The sequence below is a fragment of the Alosa sapidissima genome, chromosome 16 (genome assembly GCF_018492685.1).
Source record: "Alosa sapidissima isolate fAloSap1 chromosome 16, fAloSap1.pri, whole genome shotgun sequence".
Lineage (NCBI taxonomy): Eukaryota > Metazoa > Chordata > Actinopteri > Clupeiformes > Clupeidae > Alosa > Alosa sapidissima.
This window is the reverse complement of record NC_055972.1, coordinates 32231978-32250626: the sequence shown is the minus strand read 5'-3', so window position 1 is coordinate 32250626 and position 18649 is coordinate 32231978. Positions and strand designations below refer to the sequence as shown.

Here is an 18649-nt window from a genome sequence, read left to right as displayed (position 1 = left end):
AGGTCTCACAAGTTGATGGTCTATGTCAGATTAAAAACAAAGCTACGAGGTCGAGAAAATTGTCCGTAGACCTGCGAGACAGGGTTGTGTGAAGACACAGATCTGGGAAAGGATACAAGAAAATTTCTGCAGCATTGAAAGTGCCCAAGAGCACAGTAGCCTCAATCATTCTCAAATGGAAAAGTTTGGAACAACCAACAGTCTTCCTAGATCTGGTTGCTCAGCCAAACTGAGTAATCTGGGACCAAGGGCCTTAGTCAGACATGTAACCAAGGACCCAATGGTCACTATGAATGAGATCCAGAGTTCCTTTGAGAAGATAAGAGAAGCGTAAAGAAGGACAACCATCAGTGCAGCACTCCACCAATCAGGCTATTATGGTACAGTGGACAGATGGAAGCCATTTTTTGGCCACAATTCCCAACGGTGCATGTGGAAGAAACCAGGCACTGAGCTGCACTGATGTTTGTCTTTCTTTATGCTTCTCTCATCCTCTCAAAGGAACTCTGGATGTCATTACATGAATTTGCAGGCAACTATGGTAAGAAAAAGTAAAAATAAAAATGATTTGTTAGGCCGTGTCATAGTATCTGTCCTGATCACAGCCAGCGATAAGGATGTCACAATCCATTTTTCAGGATCATATTTTTCAAAAGTGATAATAAAGAAAAAAAGAAACGTCTGATAATCTGATGAACGACACATTCCTGAACAGAACAACTAACAAATCAATCACCTAGTCAGTCAGTTTAAGTTTATACACGTTTTACTCATTCCAGGACAGATAATTTATGTTTCTGGAAGAATTTCCAATAAATACAGTTTCTATCATTAGCCAAATAAACACCCAGGGCTACCTTTCATAGTTAAGCTATCTAAGTCAATTACAATTTCCATTCTCCTGAGGGATGTGCCATTACTCATTTATCCAACTGGTTTCCATCACTGAGATTTATGGACTTTCAGCTTTGCGTGGGCTAATTGCTTTCTACCCCCACCTCTATTCACTCTCCCGTTTCACCAGTCTTTCTCCAGGAAGGAGCACACATCAATCATAATGAAAATATAACAGTGACTCGTTTTTTATACAATTGGGCAGTAGAACAAAACGTAATAATAATAATAAATAAGTGATTTGTATCTAAAGATTACACCCATAAGCACTCATCCAACACATAATGGGATGGCCACAACAACAGTAAGTCTATCAAATAAAAGTGTCAAAACTGCATATTTGGAGCAATTATTTGCAGTTCATATAGAGGAAATTCAATATTTTGGACTTGCAAATATTATTGTACAGCATTGTAGCTACTTCAGAAAAACTATTGTTTTGTCTCATAACTGCAGTGTTTTTTTTAGGGTAGGCTGTCTTTAAAAATGTAACACACATTTGGTCAAGTATTGCTTAATCGTTAAAATTAAAATTGTGTCACTCTTACAATAGGTGGATATAGATGTAGTGGACACCCTTGTTTCACTGCCAAAATACGCAATAGTTACCATGTTAAGGAGATGTTCTGTGATTTTAGAAATGTGTTTAGAAGTCTGCTTGTTCCTACAGTATCTTACATACATTTTTTTTACTCATTTGGCAGATGTTTTTTCCCCAAAGTGACTTAGCAATAGCATAACATTTAAGAACATTTTAGATACAGTGCAGAGGAGACCAAAACTAGGAATGACCACTTATAATCTCGGTTGCACGGCCGCTTAAATGTTCTTAAATTGGTATTGGTAAACTTGGTATTTTCTAAGGTTGGCGTCACCCTGAGAATAAGCATTCCCATCCTAATGGTGTGCATGTGTGAACATCAGGACAGACCTCACAGTGACTGCCCATTATATATGCCTTGGAGCATCTCCTATCCAATGTAACTTTCCTGCAAGCTTAATTTCAAGTGCCATCCGCAGCTCTAGCCTAGCCGTCTATGGGGAATCAGCCTTGCAACTCCCCCCCCCCCCCCCCCCCCAACACAGACAAATTGCTTTATGGAAATTGTGCAATAGTCTATACCTTGTCAGTCAACATGGCTCTTCAGAAATGATCTTTGCCAGTTTGTAAACAAATCCATATGTACCATGCCCAGGGTGAAGGGTGCTAGTCATGAGTGGTATTTACGACAGTTGTGTAAAATACAAATACCCCGGAACTGCAGGAGCACAGTAGCCCGAAAACCCTAAAACTGCATTAAGAAAAATATAATAATGAAATCTGCTGAGCAGATTAACTGGATGGACACACATGAACATCTAACAATGCAGCACAAAGAGCACACAGAACATGTATAATATAAATAAATACATATATACCAAAGAATAAATAAACCACTGATGCTGGCAGCTTCATACTTGGAGGTTGAGCAGCTTCCACTGTTTAATAATAATAGTTTAATTAACAAATAATTGTACAATGCATAATACAGAAAATATTTACTACCCTATTAAATCCCAAATGTTAAATACTCCATTTCATAAAAACAAAATTAAAAACACAAATTAAGAATAGAATCCCGCCCCCAAATCATGATGTTAAAACGTCATGCAAGGAATATATGAAAAGTTATCAAACCAGCATTGCCTCAATAGAACCATTCGCACGACAAACCTATAGTAGTGGGAAAGTTATTTTGATGATTGTGTTAACTGCAGTAATACCACACATACACTAGATGTGGGAAAAGGATGTAAGCTTTATTTATGCTGGGGATCTCAATCACATGGAACCGTGTTCCACTGCAGTCTGTGTCTAGGGTGTTGTTTTCATGCATATTACTGAATACAACATACAACACCTCAGAATACAACATACTGTCTTCATGTCTGTATTGCAAGATTGACTCATTTCCATCAGTTAAAAGAATCTAAACACCAATAGAAGTGCCCTACTGTCTCATTCCACTGACAATTTTCACAAGATCATGCAATACATTTGGCCACTATTGATTACGCAGTGCTATCTGCAAACCAAAAAAAAAATTCAGAATGTGCCCAGAAAAATTTACATTACAGCAACCAAGATTAACTATTGCTATTTTTGTCAATTCTGTAGGACATTTGGTGACTCATTCAGAGTGCTATATTTGTAAGTAAAAGAAGACAAGGCATACTGAGCTTCTGTATACTAGATCTCAGAATGACATTGAAACAATTTTAAAAGTGTTCAGGCATTTCACCAAAAAGCGTTAGTAGATCCCTGTATTGAAGTCAGTCTGTAGGTGGGCTAGGTGTTGCAGCTGTATTCTCAATATCAGTGGGTTCAGGATCCGAGATGAGTCTCTCATAAAGAAATCCATACAAACTCACATCTGGCTGCGGCCCAGAGCAGTTCTTACACACAATGTTAAAGTACTGCTTCAGTTCTCCAAAGAGTTTACCTGAGAGAAAGACACAGATAGGTAGACAGATATATAGATAGGCAGGGGGGGAAAGAAAGTAAATGAGAAATTCTTAGACCTTATCTTAGACCTTTTCAGTTGCTAGATTTTCAGTTAAGTATTCGGTTGTTAAGTCTGATGTCAACGAGTTTACTAGCGCAACCAGCCGGTTTTCACAACTTGTAAACCTGGTCACCATCACCTCCATTTTAGTGAGGGTAAAACAAATTGTTAAACTTTAACAGAGAAATGACTACAGCTGTGCAGCCAGATAATTTAATAAAGGGTAATGTCCAGGCTTCCGCAAAAAATAGGATTTTATTAGGTTGAGGCAACAACTGAGTAGTAGGATCACAATTTTCTTAAAGGCTACTCTGAATAGCAAAAAAAATACTTTATTTTACTGTCTATGGAGGAAAACGAGCAGGTCTGAAAGCCGTTGGACCCGGAAAGAGAATTATCGGCCCATTTGTGGGGCAGTCGTGGCCTACTGGTTAGGGCTTCGGGCTTGTAACCGGAGGGTTGCCAGTTCGATCCCCGACCAGTAGGAACAGCTGAAGTGCCCTTAAAGCAAGGCACCGAACACTGCTCCCTGGGCCCTGCTGTAGCAAGACAGCTCACTGCTCCGGGATAGTGTGTGCTTCACCTCACTGTGTGTTCACTGTGTTCACTAATTCATGGATGGGATAAAAATTCCTTGTATACGCAGGTATACTTGGCCAAGAAACCTGATTTACTGATTTACATTTACATTATTGCATCATGACTTAATAACCGAATAAATACAGAGTTACCGTAATCCTGGGTCAAGGAATTAGTAAGAGTGTCCACAGACTGGTCAGGAGTTTATGTGACATTACCTACTACTTTACTAACAGTATAGGATTACAAGGACAGTATAGGAAATCTGAAAATATATATCAAACACTTATTCCATATGCCACTTTATGGAAAAATGTGAGCCAAAAGCTAAAAGACCAAATGTGACACTTAAGATAAAGATGTCAAAACTGAAAATCTCGCAACAAACCAAAGTTTCCATATGTAATATCAACAAAATCACACTGAAGAAAGATGAAAGGGGAATTAATTGAAAAGGGCCATTACCAACAGTCACTGCTTTGTCTGTAAGGAATGTATGTAGGTCGCTCACGTCCCTCATCAGTTCAGCATCTCCAAATGTAAAGTAAGCCATGTCCCGTCCACTCTCTGCAGCGGCCATCATTTGCAGCAAGGCTATGGAACAGAGAACATGATCATCAAAACCAACAATCAACAGACACTTTGAGACTGCCTTTCCAAGGACACCTTCATCACAGGCAAATAGGGTTGCCACCTATGTCTGATAAAAAACCTGGACATATCGAGAACCCCACCAACCGCTTTGTTCACAAGTGAAAATGTCCATTAGACATTAGACCCACAAGACAAAATTGGCCTTTGAGCAGTAAAATTGTGCATAGCCCTGAAAATGTTAAACATCTTAAGTATTCTCTTAAGAGGAAACTTATCCTACTTAACTTATCTTAGCAGACTTGATTGCTTAGATACTGGTGCTTGTGCTTGCTTTTGCTCCCTCTTTGCTAAAGAAATAAGTAGAGGGATGACATTAGATTTGCATTTACCATACCTTAGCCACACCTATAGCCACTTTCTATTTAGTACGTCTCAATCAGACATTGGAAAAACTTATGTTGAACGTTTCATTTTCTTATTTACTGACCTGTAAGTCTTGTGGACACACTGTCATCTTTGTCCTCTGCCTCGCCACCCATATTAACAATAACGAACGACGTTGAGTATTTGACATATTTGAGTATTTGACTATTCAATCTTCACTGCTTCTGCCGCCTGTAGTAGCTGCCAAGACAGACGCGCTAGATAGGCTATGTTACATCCCTACAATGATAGCGGTTGAAAGTGCATTCTACACACAAGAGACACCGACCGCTCTGTGCACAACACATTTCAAGTGGAGAGAAAATAGTAAATTGAACATCCATATTCACATAGCCTTTTGAAAACTGGGACATTCAGTGTCCCGGGAGAGTGGATACATTTCCCGGGACAGGCTATTAAAAAGAAGGACAATCCCGTTAAAACCGGGACGGGTGGCAACCCTACAGGCAAAATAAACAAAAACTGTCAAGAAACACCTTCCTTGAGGCGAGGCAAGTTACAGCACCCTCCAAATGTATTGGCACCCCAGATAAAGTTGAGTGAAGAGGTATTAAAAAATGATTTTGACAATTTCTCTCACAATGAAAGCAATGACGGAAAACCTAACCTAAAGGAAGCAAATTCATTCTGAGAGAAAATAGTAGCTCATACAGATATACATAAGAAAACATGTGACACAATTATTGGCTCCCCTAGAAATGTATTTTTCTAATATGTTAATAAGAGTGTCTATGAACTTTCAAGCAATAATCCATGACTTTCTGTTTCACTAAGGTATAATAATAAAAATAGTCACACCTGTAGGTTAAATGGCACAGTCATTCCCCAACATGGGAATGCATGACTATAAAGGATACACACTCTCCTGTAAATGCCTGACAAACCTGCCGGGACCCATGTGTAGCTTGCCCCAACACACAGTGATGAGGGTGGTAAAAGAAGCAAAATATTCCATAAGAATTACCATTGGAGAGTTAGAGACAAAATCGAATCCTGTGGTCTACAAGTCTCTAAAAAGTGATCTCCATGGTCATAGGTTTAAAAGGCATGACAGGAAAAGGCCTTTCTTGTCACTTTACAAATGTAAAAGGCTGAAACTGCTAAATGATACTAGGACCTGAAATCATGTTCTAGATTAGATGAAAATTGAGTGCACTGGCAACTATGTTGAAAAGAGTACTATGCATACTGATAAGTATGGTGGAGGGTCTGTGATGATGTGGGGTTGTTTTTATTCCAAAGGCCCTGGAAGCCTCATTGTCGTGTACAGTATTATGAGTCTCATGAAATACCTGGAATTTAAATCTGAATTGAAAGACACTAAAAGTAGGTCATGATTGGCTCATCCAGCAGGTCAAAGAACCAAAACATATGTCCACATTGACACTAAAATGGCTTACTGAACACAACATCAAGCTTGTGCTATGGTCATCTCAGTCCTCTGATCTGAACTATGTAGACAACCAGTAAGGTGTAGCTATAGAAGCTATAGAGGTGAATGCACAAGAGAGGAATCTGAACGATCTGGAGAGATAATAATTGTGACATGTATTTTTGTTAAAAATGTGCATTTTTTTTATCATGCTTTTTCCCCCTCAGAATAAATGTACTTCCCTTTAAACTCATATTTTTCTTTATTGCCAAAGTATTACTTTTATACCCTCTTTTTACTCAACTTTACTAGGGGTGCAAATACAGTACAGTAGAGGGCCTGCACACCACTAACTTACTAACCCAGTTAAACATCTAATTCTGTTGCTCTTGGAATACCTGTTTCCCTTTACGTCACTATACTAGAATTCTTTACATAGGCATATTTGTCACTGCACTGTGCATAGCCCACTCACAGAATTATTGTGAACAAGAGCCACAACTGAATGTATGAAACATATCTCATGAGAAACATTCCTTTCCTTGTCCATTTTGATGGTCTTAATTGTTTTATTGGAAAGATAAAACGTTCATAGGAGATAATCTGTGTCTAAAATTATAAACAAGCAACACCATTTTAGTTCTAGTTTATTTCTTATGTTGATTCATATCTTTTTCAGTTTTGAGTGTTTGTTCACAGTAAAATTGTGTGATGAATCTGATTAAATGTATTACCAATTGAAAGCACTAATACATTTGGATAAATAGAGTCTAGTATTGAAAAGACAAACTGGGCACATTTCTATCCAAACTAAATCTGAAAGGTAAATAGTCCATGGGTAACCCACCCTATTAAGGAATTTAGTCTTACTCACAGATTCAAATGAAAATTCTCCCTAGTTTAAATATTTAAAGGGGATGGATGGTGATGGCAGACTAATGACTATGTTAAGACAAATGAGTGTTCCCTGCAACATAAACTAGCAGGTGCTAAAAATAACAAACATCATTTCACCAAAGGGGAAGTGCTGATTAAAGTGCTGTAATATTTATTGTGTGTTTTGTAGCCCTTTTTTGATTTTCTAAAATAAATAAATAAACACACAAACAAATAGCCCCCTACTCTAGATCACTCATGGGGTGGCTGAAGAAATCAGTTATCATTTTTCCACATGGAAAATGTATGTTGCAAATAACAGTAAGTGAGTGGACAAATAGTCTTGAGCTAAATGAAAGGCACAGCAGGGCTCCATCATTTTGGTTTGGCTTACTCTCCAACTCCAGACCCCAGGAACTAGATGCTATTAAGATGAGAGGTCTCACAGTTAAGACACATGTATGTAACAGCTATAATCATGAGTCCGCAATGATGCATGTAGATATTCTTGGGGACAAGCTGAATTTATTTCAAAACTATTAATTTGAATACCTTTGAGTCGTGTATCTCCTCCGAATGCTCCACATCCCCAGTTCCCTGTGGCAACAGCAGAGAGGTACTGGCTGCTCACTCCTGGTCGGAAAAATCCACAATATGCCTAAAAGGAATACAACAAACAACACGATGTCATGAGTATCCACCAACACCGTGATTGGTCGGGAATTCAACATGGAATTCCTTTAATTTGGGCAAAAGGGACAGGAGGTGTCATGTACCGTAAAGGAGGTCAAAGCTGGGTGTAAAGCATGCTTTTTATTTCACTTGTTTAGCTCATTTTACCTTGTTTAGCACATTTTACGTACCTTGTTTAGCTCTCTAATCATCTTGTCAGGCTGAAATTGCTCTAGAAAGTGTCTGTACTTCAATGCGTCTAGAGCAACTATCTCTGTGCATCTCCTCTGCCAATCATCTCTGAGTGAGATGAGAACACAACACAAATGGGTTAGGAGAAATGAGGAATCACATTACAACCTTTTAACAATTTACAATTCAAAAGTATAATATACCAACTGTTTACAAATTCAACTCTCCATTCAATCATGTTCAATCTGGCTAATGTTATCTTGAAATTATCTGGTTTAATGGAGATTGTCACCTTGTGATGCTAAAAATTGACACTGCGATTGAAGAACAAAATCATTAAGCTACAGTACGTTCTTGCACAACAGTGGAAATGCAAAAGACAAACAGTTCTGCACTGTTCCTGTAAACACCTGAGCCGCTTGAAAGTCTAAAGGTTTCAAGCTGTTGCCTTTGGTGTGTGGACCTGTTCTCTTGGAACAGCTGCTGGACTGATGCCTTGCAAAGATTATGCAATTCCTTTAAACACATTCTATGTTTCTGAGTCAATATAAAAGGCATCATTCATATCTTCCCTAAAACATACATTTAGTTAATACACCTGAGACTGTACATCACTGTATATTTCCTAACATAAGGCAGATTGCCTACCTTGGTGTTTTATCAGTGTGACTCTCTTTCCATTTGTAGCTCTCAGAATAGCCAGAGTACTTGCTATACTGCTCTGTTCCTGCAAGATACAATCAAACAATGTGGTAATAGGCGGGTTTACAAAACATGAGTATTCCAAAATATGAGTGCTTAAAAACACCAGATGGAAAATGCTTGTGTACATATTGCTATAATATATAATAATATATTATAATATATATAAAATCAGGCTTCGAATTTCAACATTCTGGGGGCAAGGCCATATGGCCTTCAGTTGGGCATATTTGGTGGAGGCCACAAAGGCCACATGTCAGGGCACTAAGGCCAACATTAATTATACAGTAGTAGGCTATAAAAATGATCAAAGTTGTATTTAGCCTATTCACTGCAGTAGACCTGCATCACTGTATGAAACATTACAAAACATGAAACATGACACATTACATATAACTGTAAATCATCTGATCATCTAATATTTACAGATATCTAGGCATCTAGATATCTTAATATATTTAACATTTATTTGATATTTGGCCTGTTATGAAATCATGTATTGAACAATTTAAGCACAGCTCAGCTTTAAGAAAGTCAAATAGCCTAGATGAATGCTTAGCATTTTGTGATCATTAAGGCTACCTTCACAAACTCTTAGTCAGCTGTCCTCTGATTTACCGATATCTAGGCGACATTTGTAATATTTATTTTGTATTTGGCCCGTTATGAAATAATGTGGAACAATTTAAACACAGTGTAAAACTTAAAGCCCAAATTTGGAGACATCCATGTATGTTGAAATGTACTGCAAATTCAAAACGGGATTACTCTGGAACGGCTAACTGTACTGGGGACTGCTTTACACCTTTGTGTTCGGTAAGTTGCTGTTTATGCTGTTTATTCTGATATATGGTTTGTCATGTATTAAACGAGGGGTTCGTGAAGTATTCCGCCGAGATGAATGGGTAGGGAGATGGACGCAAAACTTTCAGTAGAATTTATGATTAAATTGAATGATATTATTTATTTTTCTCGCGAACCGTTCACCACAGCAATTAGCGGCTGACATCGTTTAAAAGCTGAGAAAAAGCTATTTCGTGTGATACTTGTGATGTCTGTGTGATGAGCTACTTCGCGAGTAGTTCAACTGAGAAGAATGGGTGAATTTAGACTCACTTCCTTTCTTGCGCTAACTTTCTCCACTGCGTAATTTGCGCTGTGAATGGTAAGATTGTTTTGACAGGCCATAGGCTAAATATATATCGGTATCAAATGATAGTTCTGTGTCTCCTCTTTCATCTGACATGCTTGCCATATCTATGCGATCAAGGGTAGATCACAATTAACATTTTGCTAAATCTAACAGATGGACTGTCCAGTATTGGAGAATTCATTTAATGCGTAGGGCTGCAACAATTAATAAGTTATTCAATTAGTTGTCAATATTCTCTGATGGCAGTTTCTTAAACGTGCATAGTTTCATCTTTACCTACTACATTTTTAAAGTAAACTAAACAAAATCATAATCTGGGGATTTGGGACATAATCTGGGGATTTGGGAAACAGTAATCAACATTTTTCCACCATTTCCTGACATTTTGAGGCAGCCCTATTTAATGATGTACAGTAAGAAAGTAGATTGAGAGGGGGTACTCTAGTGCAGTGGAAGAGATTGTGGCAAGCATATCTCTAGAAACTACAAAATACCATTATTTTACAACAGTACTATGACATGCACAATCATACAGATGAGGACACATGTCAAAATCGGACTATTTGTTTCAGCCATATTATACAAGGTCTTATAACCCCTTTAAGAGACCTCAGCATTTTTCAGTGGGTTCACCCCATAAAGCTAGCATTTGAGGGACACCAAAAGATAAGCCTGATGAACTGCAAAAGAGACTGTTGCACTTGTTTAGTGGGTGAAAGAGTGGGAATGAATGATGGCTAAGAAGTGTTGGGGTGGACAGTGGCCTTTCATCATACTGTGTAGAGCCTAGACCAAACACACACAAGGACAGAATCCTGACACAAATACATTTTGAGGAAGGAGGGAAGTACAAAGTACAATGTGCCAGTAGCAGATGCTTCTTTCTGAAATAGGGGAGGCAGTCATACAATTAGTCAATTATTATTTTAGTATTATCAGGCTATTATATTGTCCTTTGTAGGCTTAAGTTAACCAGATCCCCAAAACCCCAAATGTTATTTATAAGGGCATTGTACAATTAATGGATTAATTAATGGATGTTCAGTTTTGATCAAACAATTCTGAGATCGAGATGGTCAAATTGGCAACATTCTTTATCACAGCACGTCCAGTTAGCCAGTTCAATAGGCATACCAGGGGAGTTGAAATGGCTGTGTATTACTCCTTGACATTTGAACTAAAAGAATTTTGAGTGTTGATCTGCCTTCCAGTTTTATTTGAAGTCTCTCCAGTGAACAATAATATTAGCATCATCTGCCATCTTGCATAGCTAGGCAGCTATAATTAAATAAGCAATTGAAACAAAAACACGTAACAGACACAAGAACTCTATATTTTATTTTGCACTACCCTACATACAAACAGAAATGGAATGTATGGAATTGCTAGCAAATGACTGAGAATGAGCTGCAGTTTACCTCACAACTTGACATGCCAACACTGATGGACTGAACTTGAAATCTCCTATGACAACGTATAATTCTAAAATGCTGCCAGTCAAAAAGAGGTGAAACCACCACGACAGTTCCTCCATTTACTGGAAATGAGGTTTGCAACAAAGCATTCTAAAGTGTCATTGAACTCCAGTGAAGTTGCACTTCAATGGGTTTAAAATGGGTTGTGCTGCCACAGGATTATGAGAAGAAAATAAAATCACACGTTATGACGACCATCAAGATATTACTGCTGAACAATCCAGCCAAGAAGAAACACTTTCTAACCAACAATATTGATGTAGAGTTAAATTAGGCTAATTGAAATATAGCTACAGACTACTTGTACATATGTTATTGATAATTTTTTTTGTGAGGCGGCAGAGCTTCCCTTGTAATCTTAAAGCAGTCGCCTTCAACATCAATTTACAGTGTGCTTTCATTTTAAATTGTAAGGGAGGCATCAATTTACCCACCAAAAAAACAAAAACATCCTGTTCTCCTGTGTTATTTTCATCCATTCTATATTTAAGCAATATGACATGAATGACAATGGGGCAACAAAGGATATGCCCATGACTGATTTGGCCGTAGGCACATTCACTCTATTTTCTCACTCACTAACTATCAAATGTGACGTTATGAAATTAAATGCTCTCTCGCTTTGAATGAATGGAAAGTTTACATAGAACAATTCAATATGAAATGCAGAGTGGTTACTAGCAGTAAAGAGTTCGAGTGGGGATGTCCTAGGATGATGATAATAATAATAATAATAATAATAATAATAATAATAATAATAATAATAATAATAATAATAATAATAATAATTTTGGTGCTGTGTTGCAAATGAATGAGAACTAGGGCTACGAGGATGACAAAAGTCATTACAGTCATATGCTAGAAAAATGCCCACAGGCACCTTTTGGAATATGGAAAAATGTCCAAGTTGCGCACAACGCTGTGCAAAAACATCAAATCTTACAATATATAAAATACTGCAATATGCTATATGCAATCTGCGATACAATATAGCACAGCCCTATAAGATAATATAGTAAAGAAACACTTGCTGTCAAATACATTTGTATTGTTGAAACACCATCCCTTCTGAAGGAAAGACACAGGAGGAATGAACAAGCCAATAGAAGATGCTCTGGGCCCAACTTACACCCCCTCTGTTACAGCAGGTGCCCAGGAAGGAAAGAGTAAGTGGGTAAGAAGACGGATGAGTGAAAGACAGAAGGAGACAAGTGTGTAGAAGGCTAGGGAGTGATGAAAGAGAGGGAGAGGAGAAAAGAGAGGGTCACTTCACATGTAGGACCAAGCACTGAGTCGGAGCATGAAGAATAAGGCAATTCAGCTGTGGAGAAAAGAGGAAAGTCTTGGCAGCCTATTGTAAATCAATGTAATGGATTTACCTCCAAATTGGAAGTGGGAGAGAGAAGGAATGAGAGTGTAGGTGAGCGTGTGTAGCTCTGTATAAAAAGTACATATATAAATGAAATAAAATATAATCTAAGAAAACTATGTATGGGTAGATGACTAGAGAGACAGAGAGGTCCCTTTAATGCCATATCTCGCAACTTTAGCCAAAACGAAACGAATTACTTATTTTGCAACATTAGCAAAAGCGAAATTGTGCAAGTTGGATCCACTCCAAAATTAAATGGCTTCTTCCTTGACCAATGCTACACATTTCCACCAAGTTTCACGAAAATCAGGCCAGTTATTTCTGATTGAAACCTTCTGCTCAATCTCTCCAAAATCGAGCTTTTGGTATTCCCCAACAGATCAGCATCCAGCTTTGTTTTCCCTGACTGACCCCTAATAAAATTGGTGGGTCTTGGGTGTCACAACTGATGACTACATTCCTCTAAGCATGTAAACTCAGTCACAAAGTCATGTGAATTTATCCTTAAAGGTCCACTGTGTAACGTTTTCAGTTGTTTGTTCACAAAATCAACATTTCCGATTCATAAATGTGGCCCCATGTTCATGTTTAATTACCACCAACACCAATTCAAAGCATACCTATTGGCTTAGAAATCCTACTTTACATATACAGTGGGGAGAATACATGTAAGTATTTGAACCCATGCTAAAGTTGACTAAAATGCTCATTGGGTTCAATGCAAACCAAACCAGCTAATAGGCTAACTGAAAAACACACCATGCCAATCTCTAGGTATGGTGAAGGGTATGTGATGATGTGGGGCTATTTTAATTCCAAAGGCCAAGGGAACTTTATCAGGATGCATAGTATCCTGGATCCATGAAATAAGTGGCCTGCCTCTATGGGAATTTAACATAGGGGTCAAATACTTATTGCCCCTGTAATATAAGGAAGAACATTTATTTATTTACGGTACTTCCTCATTCACTAAGAAAATTGGTGTCCTTAAAGGTTGGATTTTTACTATTTGTTTTAATTAAGGCATTAAGATCAATTTCTAACAGATGTTTTTATATTTTTATACTTTAGCATGGGTTCAAATACTTATTCTCCCCATAGCTGAGGTCGACTCTCCATGTATGTGCGGCATTTTAAAAAAATGGTGACCAGCAAGGGACATATGGGAAATACAGCTCTGTCTTTGTCTGCATGCAAAGAAAAACATTAGCACTTTGGTAACATTAGCTTGGATTCATCTGCAAAATTCCCCTACATTGAGCAATGTAAGTTATGAACCCATTTTCTACAAGCCACATGTCTTCCTAACATTTTGACATTGAAATTGTATTTTCCAACAAAATAAATAAAGAGAAAAATAACTTTATTTGTGATTGGTCACTGTCTTAGCAAAACTCTTGTGGACTTGCCTTTGTCTCAAAGGCTCTAGACCCAGAGACAGTTGATAAACTAACCTACGATAGTTTTGATAGAACTAGTAGACTACCACAAAGTTGCTGAATGAGTGTTATTTCAGGTTAGTTTGCAACAATATACAAGTTTAATCAGTCCAAGTTCTTAGCTGCTACCTAGCTAGCGAACATCACTAGCCGTTCCTATTCACTTTCTGTTTACTGTGCTAATGTTAGCTAGCTAGCTAGCTAGCAAGTTTGGTTAACAAGCAAAATGAAATAATTTATTTTGTGTCCAAAAGACTGTTTCATTGGCATCAAACACAAGCAATAACAATAAAATAGTGTTTCCGTGATTCCCACAATTCATAGTGATTTTACGGCACAATCCCAAGCTCTATACATATGGTGCGATCCTGATGGATATTGTCCATCCCGATGTCACATGTTTCCACCATTTACCAACCATCCATTACTCCATCCATTTGGACCATCTAGGGTTGCACGGCACTCATTACTATTAAATCTAAAAACTTTGGTTTTGTAACCCAAAAATACGTCTAAGCTCATTTACAACCTATCTGCCAGCCACCTACTTTGCGTTTTTCTCATTCCAAAGTGACGTTATGAAAACGTCTCTCTCTCTCTCGCTACGAATGAATGGAATGTTCGACTTGGATAATTCAATGCAATATGCATAATGATTACTAACAGTAAAAAGTCTTGAGTGGGGTTGTGTTGGGATACCCCCACTCGTGATGACTCATGGAATGCCTCTTATCCAATCAGAAATTAATAAATAGTTGGACCGGATCTAACTGTTGTATGATATAGAATATTTGGAAGATCAGATCTTATCTAACACAATATACCACACAACTTCTTGTGCAGGCCATGATTCATTCCCAATTGGCCTACAGCAATTCACTGTTGGCTGACCTATCTGTGTTTGTAGTGAGAGCATTACAGATCTTGCACCTTGCTATCTTCATTCCATGATCCAGCTCTATTTCCTCTCTTGCCCACCACCCATACTTTCTCTGTCTGTCACTTACTTTCTGTTAAATTCCATGCTAAAATAGCAATTGCAGTCAATGCAATTAACCTAGTCATAGTGGGCAATGTGTGTTTGTGTGTGCTGACCTGTGATAATAAGGCACTCATTGTGGTCCAGGGCTTCAGTGAAGAGTCGTGATACAATCAGCTCAGGGTTGATGAGGAAGCGGATCTCCTCCTGCACCAGGCCCTGCCCAGTCACCCCTCCTCCAACAAGTCGGTTGGCAAAGTCCACCTATAACGGCAGAAATCACTGCAAAACCTCAGACTTCTCCAGACCACCAGTCTTACACACATTTAATAGTGTGACATTCTGGCATTTCTTTTCAGAACATTCCTCTGTAATCTTGCTATACATCAGCACTCTCTGTGTTTGACTTCAGTGTACTAAGAAGGAGCTGAGCCACCCAAGGCTAAAAGCCACTGAGCTGTTGAAGAAAGCCCAAGTAAATCAAAACAGTGGAGTGTCTGTATGATGGTCTGTTTTGCAGGCTGTCAGGTCTAGATTCACTGGCCCATAGAGCAAGGGGGAGGTAGGGAGATGGTGGCAGGCTGCCAGCTGATCTCACTGATCAGGTCGCTCAATTCCAGGTCAAGCTGTCGCACCTCTTCTCAAAGCCCCTGACAGACTGTCAGCCCCAGCCAGCCCTTCCAGAAACATCCGTCAGTCTGGCCACTAGGGCCCAGTGGCCTCATGAGATCCCATGCACTGCTACTCGTGTATGCAGCAGCTGTCATCATGCCCCCCCATCCCTTAGCAAAAGAGGCGGTGAAGGAAGGGGGCAGAAGAACCGAACCTCTACAGGTCAAACATGAGGGTGCACTAGCCCTGGTCATGGAGAGCATTTTTGGGGCATAAGCCCAAGTGTGAGAGTACACACATGAACACACACAAACAGCTGAGGAGAAAAGATGCTGGCCTTAATTGACCTGATTGATTGTGATTAAATGTATGGAAGATGATGGAGAACTGCACTTTAAGAATGCCTTAGTATTTATTGTCTGGTATTTGTAAAATGAGCTGTTCAGTCAATCACTCAGGTCTCAGGTAATTAAGCTCTGTATAAGGTCTATGAGACCAAAAGATTCCGTGAATTGACATTCTGACAGTGATGTAATGCCTACTATACACCATTTGCTTAATAGTTATCCTTTATATACTGACATTAACAATGGCACTCTTGCTACAACATGAGTTTGTTAAATAATCAATTAATTTTCAAGAAGACCATGTACACACTATGGAGAAAATAGTAATGGGTTGGGGGCAGACCACCTTTCAGTGTTTCCCACAGAATTGAATTCTATTTGTGGTGGTAGGTTTGCAGAATTAACTTGAATGCAGTTTTTAGCAAATTAGCGCAGCGTGGTTATGTGCTAACCAGATTTAAGCACAATTTAGTACAACCTGGAAAATCATTGTGTGGTGGTCAATGTTGATATTGTGGTGGGCCGCCACAAATAAGTCAATGTAATGGGAAACACTGCCTTTTATATTTGGTTCCAGATCATTCTACATCTTACCTGAAGCATGCCATATCCATGATCTTCAATAGTGCCCTCACAGGTAATGTGCAATCGTGAAAGTAGAGTGCGGGAGCTTTAACAGTCAAAAGGACATGTCAATTCAAAGTCTACAACAGGCTGTTTCCTTAATGTATAGTTACTATGACAACAGACAAAAGTACCATTGCTGTAATTTTGGAATGACAGCAGCAACCTTAAGTTACTACTGCAATTTAAATGGAATTCTTTAATAAGTTTAAATGTAACTTCTGGCTGGATTATACGGTCAGACTGTCAGACTGTGAGCCTTTACAAACATTGGGCAAGGTTACCACCTACAGGGTGCCAAGCTCCATTAGTCAAAGAAATAGCATTTTGAAGGAATAGCCCCTCAAATCCGGCAAATGCAATCACAGAGAGAATTTTCTAATGAAAAAGACTGGCGACTGGAGCACAAAGCTCAATATAAAAACAGTCATAGATTTAAATCTCTCCCATTAATCACAAGTCACCCCTAAACCTGCCTGCTGTGGCACTGGGCTTTACTCACTCACCTTTCCCATTTAGGAAAATTGGTAAGGCTTTGTCTGGTGAACGTCACAAGGCCCGTAGGTCCTGACGAGAAGAGAAAACAAACAAGATCACTAAGAGGGCCACAACTGAGCCTCTTCTGACACAGCACATGAATCCACTGACTAGAATATTAGATGTTTGATAGAGCATGCTGGTCAATTCTTACTGGATTCGGTGACTCTCAGGAAATAACACAGCAACGTTTTCAGTTTTTCAATCTTTCGTGGAGAAGAGCCCTCAAACAACCTTTAACAAATGAATTAGAAAGAAAATAACATAATTGCTGAGTTGAAAATATTACATTTCTAGATTTAAATAAAAGTAAATATAATCGTTATTACATGACAAGATTCTAAGCCATTTGTAAAAACCTGGTGGTGTTTTATTGTTCTGTAAACAACTGTTTGATTAAAACTTGTCTGGTGGCTGTGACAAATCAGCGCACTATCATACATGACTTATGCAAAGCTTGAGCCCTGTGTGCTTCCTTCTCCCAACTACACTGGTGGAGGCCTCAGTCAGAGATAAAATGACAGAGCCCCAGGCCACCACTGTGCTACATTGCTGAAGCCAGCACTGAGAGGAAGCCAGGGGTGGGGGGTTGGGGGGCTTCTTTCCTTAGGTTTCAAAGTACACATAATGGTCTGAAGGGGCTCGATCCAAAAGGCTTGAGAATAAGACATCCCAACACAGAGGCTACTCTTCTCACATGGGTCTTTCTATGAGTAACACAGACTCTCTCACACCCCTGCATTCATCCACTGCACCCCATGCACCAGCCATGCCCTAAAAAGGATGGTGGTCGGGGGGCAGTGAACAAATGAAATAACTAAAGCAAAGCTGATGCACTAAAAGCCCTTCAGGGAAAAAGAGCGAGCTCATTTATTACAGTCTATTCCAGCATGTATTTTTTTCACCCCTCCCTCTTAGTCAGTAGAGCCAATTCTGTGTAATGCAAGCCCAGAGGGCAGCCTGATTTGACATGAAAATGGTTGCTAAGATGAGAGCAAGCTTTTAAAGTTGGAAACAAAGTATTGTCCTTTAATAGAAAGTAAATAATTACATAATATAAAAATAAGTAACAGAATTGAAACTGTGAGGGAAACGCACAAATACATTTTGGTTATGATGTTTTGTCCATTAAAAAGGCCTGCTGTTATGCTTTAAATGGCTTTTCAGAGTACAGTTCACCTAAGTTTAAAAAAAAATCATTGTTTGTCCATTTAACATTCCAACACGGAAAAATATTCAG

The 18649-nt window shown here is 38.7% G+C and overlaps 1 protein-coding gene across 7 annotated transcripts in view; it reads right to left on the bottom strand.

Annotated features, from left to right (window-relative positions):
• Window positions 1-2352: 2352 nt before the first annotated feature.
• The window catches only part of parga (poly (ADP-ribose) glycohydrolase a), a 38666-nt gene continuing 22369 nt past the window's right edge, over window positions 2353-18649 (bottom strand). For 6 of the 7 annotated variants that reach the window (XM_042066028.1, XM_042066030.1, XM_042066032.1 and 3 more), the window contains 9 exons: window positions 17564-17643; window positions 17379-17439; window positions 16843-16918; window positions 15406-15553; window positions 8818-8896; window positions 8169-8277; window positions 7858-7963; window positions 4485-4613; window positions 2353-3377 (listed from right to left, as the gene is read on the bottom strand). In XM_042066028.1, coding sequence (XP_041921962.1) covers window positions 3208-3377; window positions 4485-4613; window positions 7858-7963; window positions 8169-8277; window positions 8818-8896; window positions 15406-15553; window positions 16843-16918; window positions 17379-17439; window positions 17564-17643 — 958 coding nt within the window. In that variant the 3' untranslated portion in view covers window positions 2353-3207. The other variant, XM_042066035.1, reaches the window with a different exon arrangement.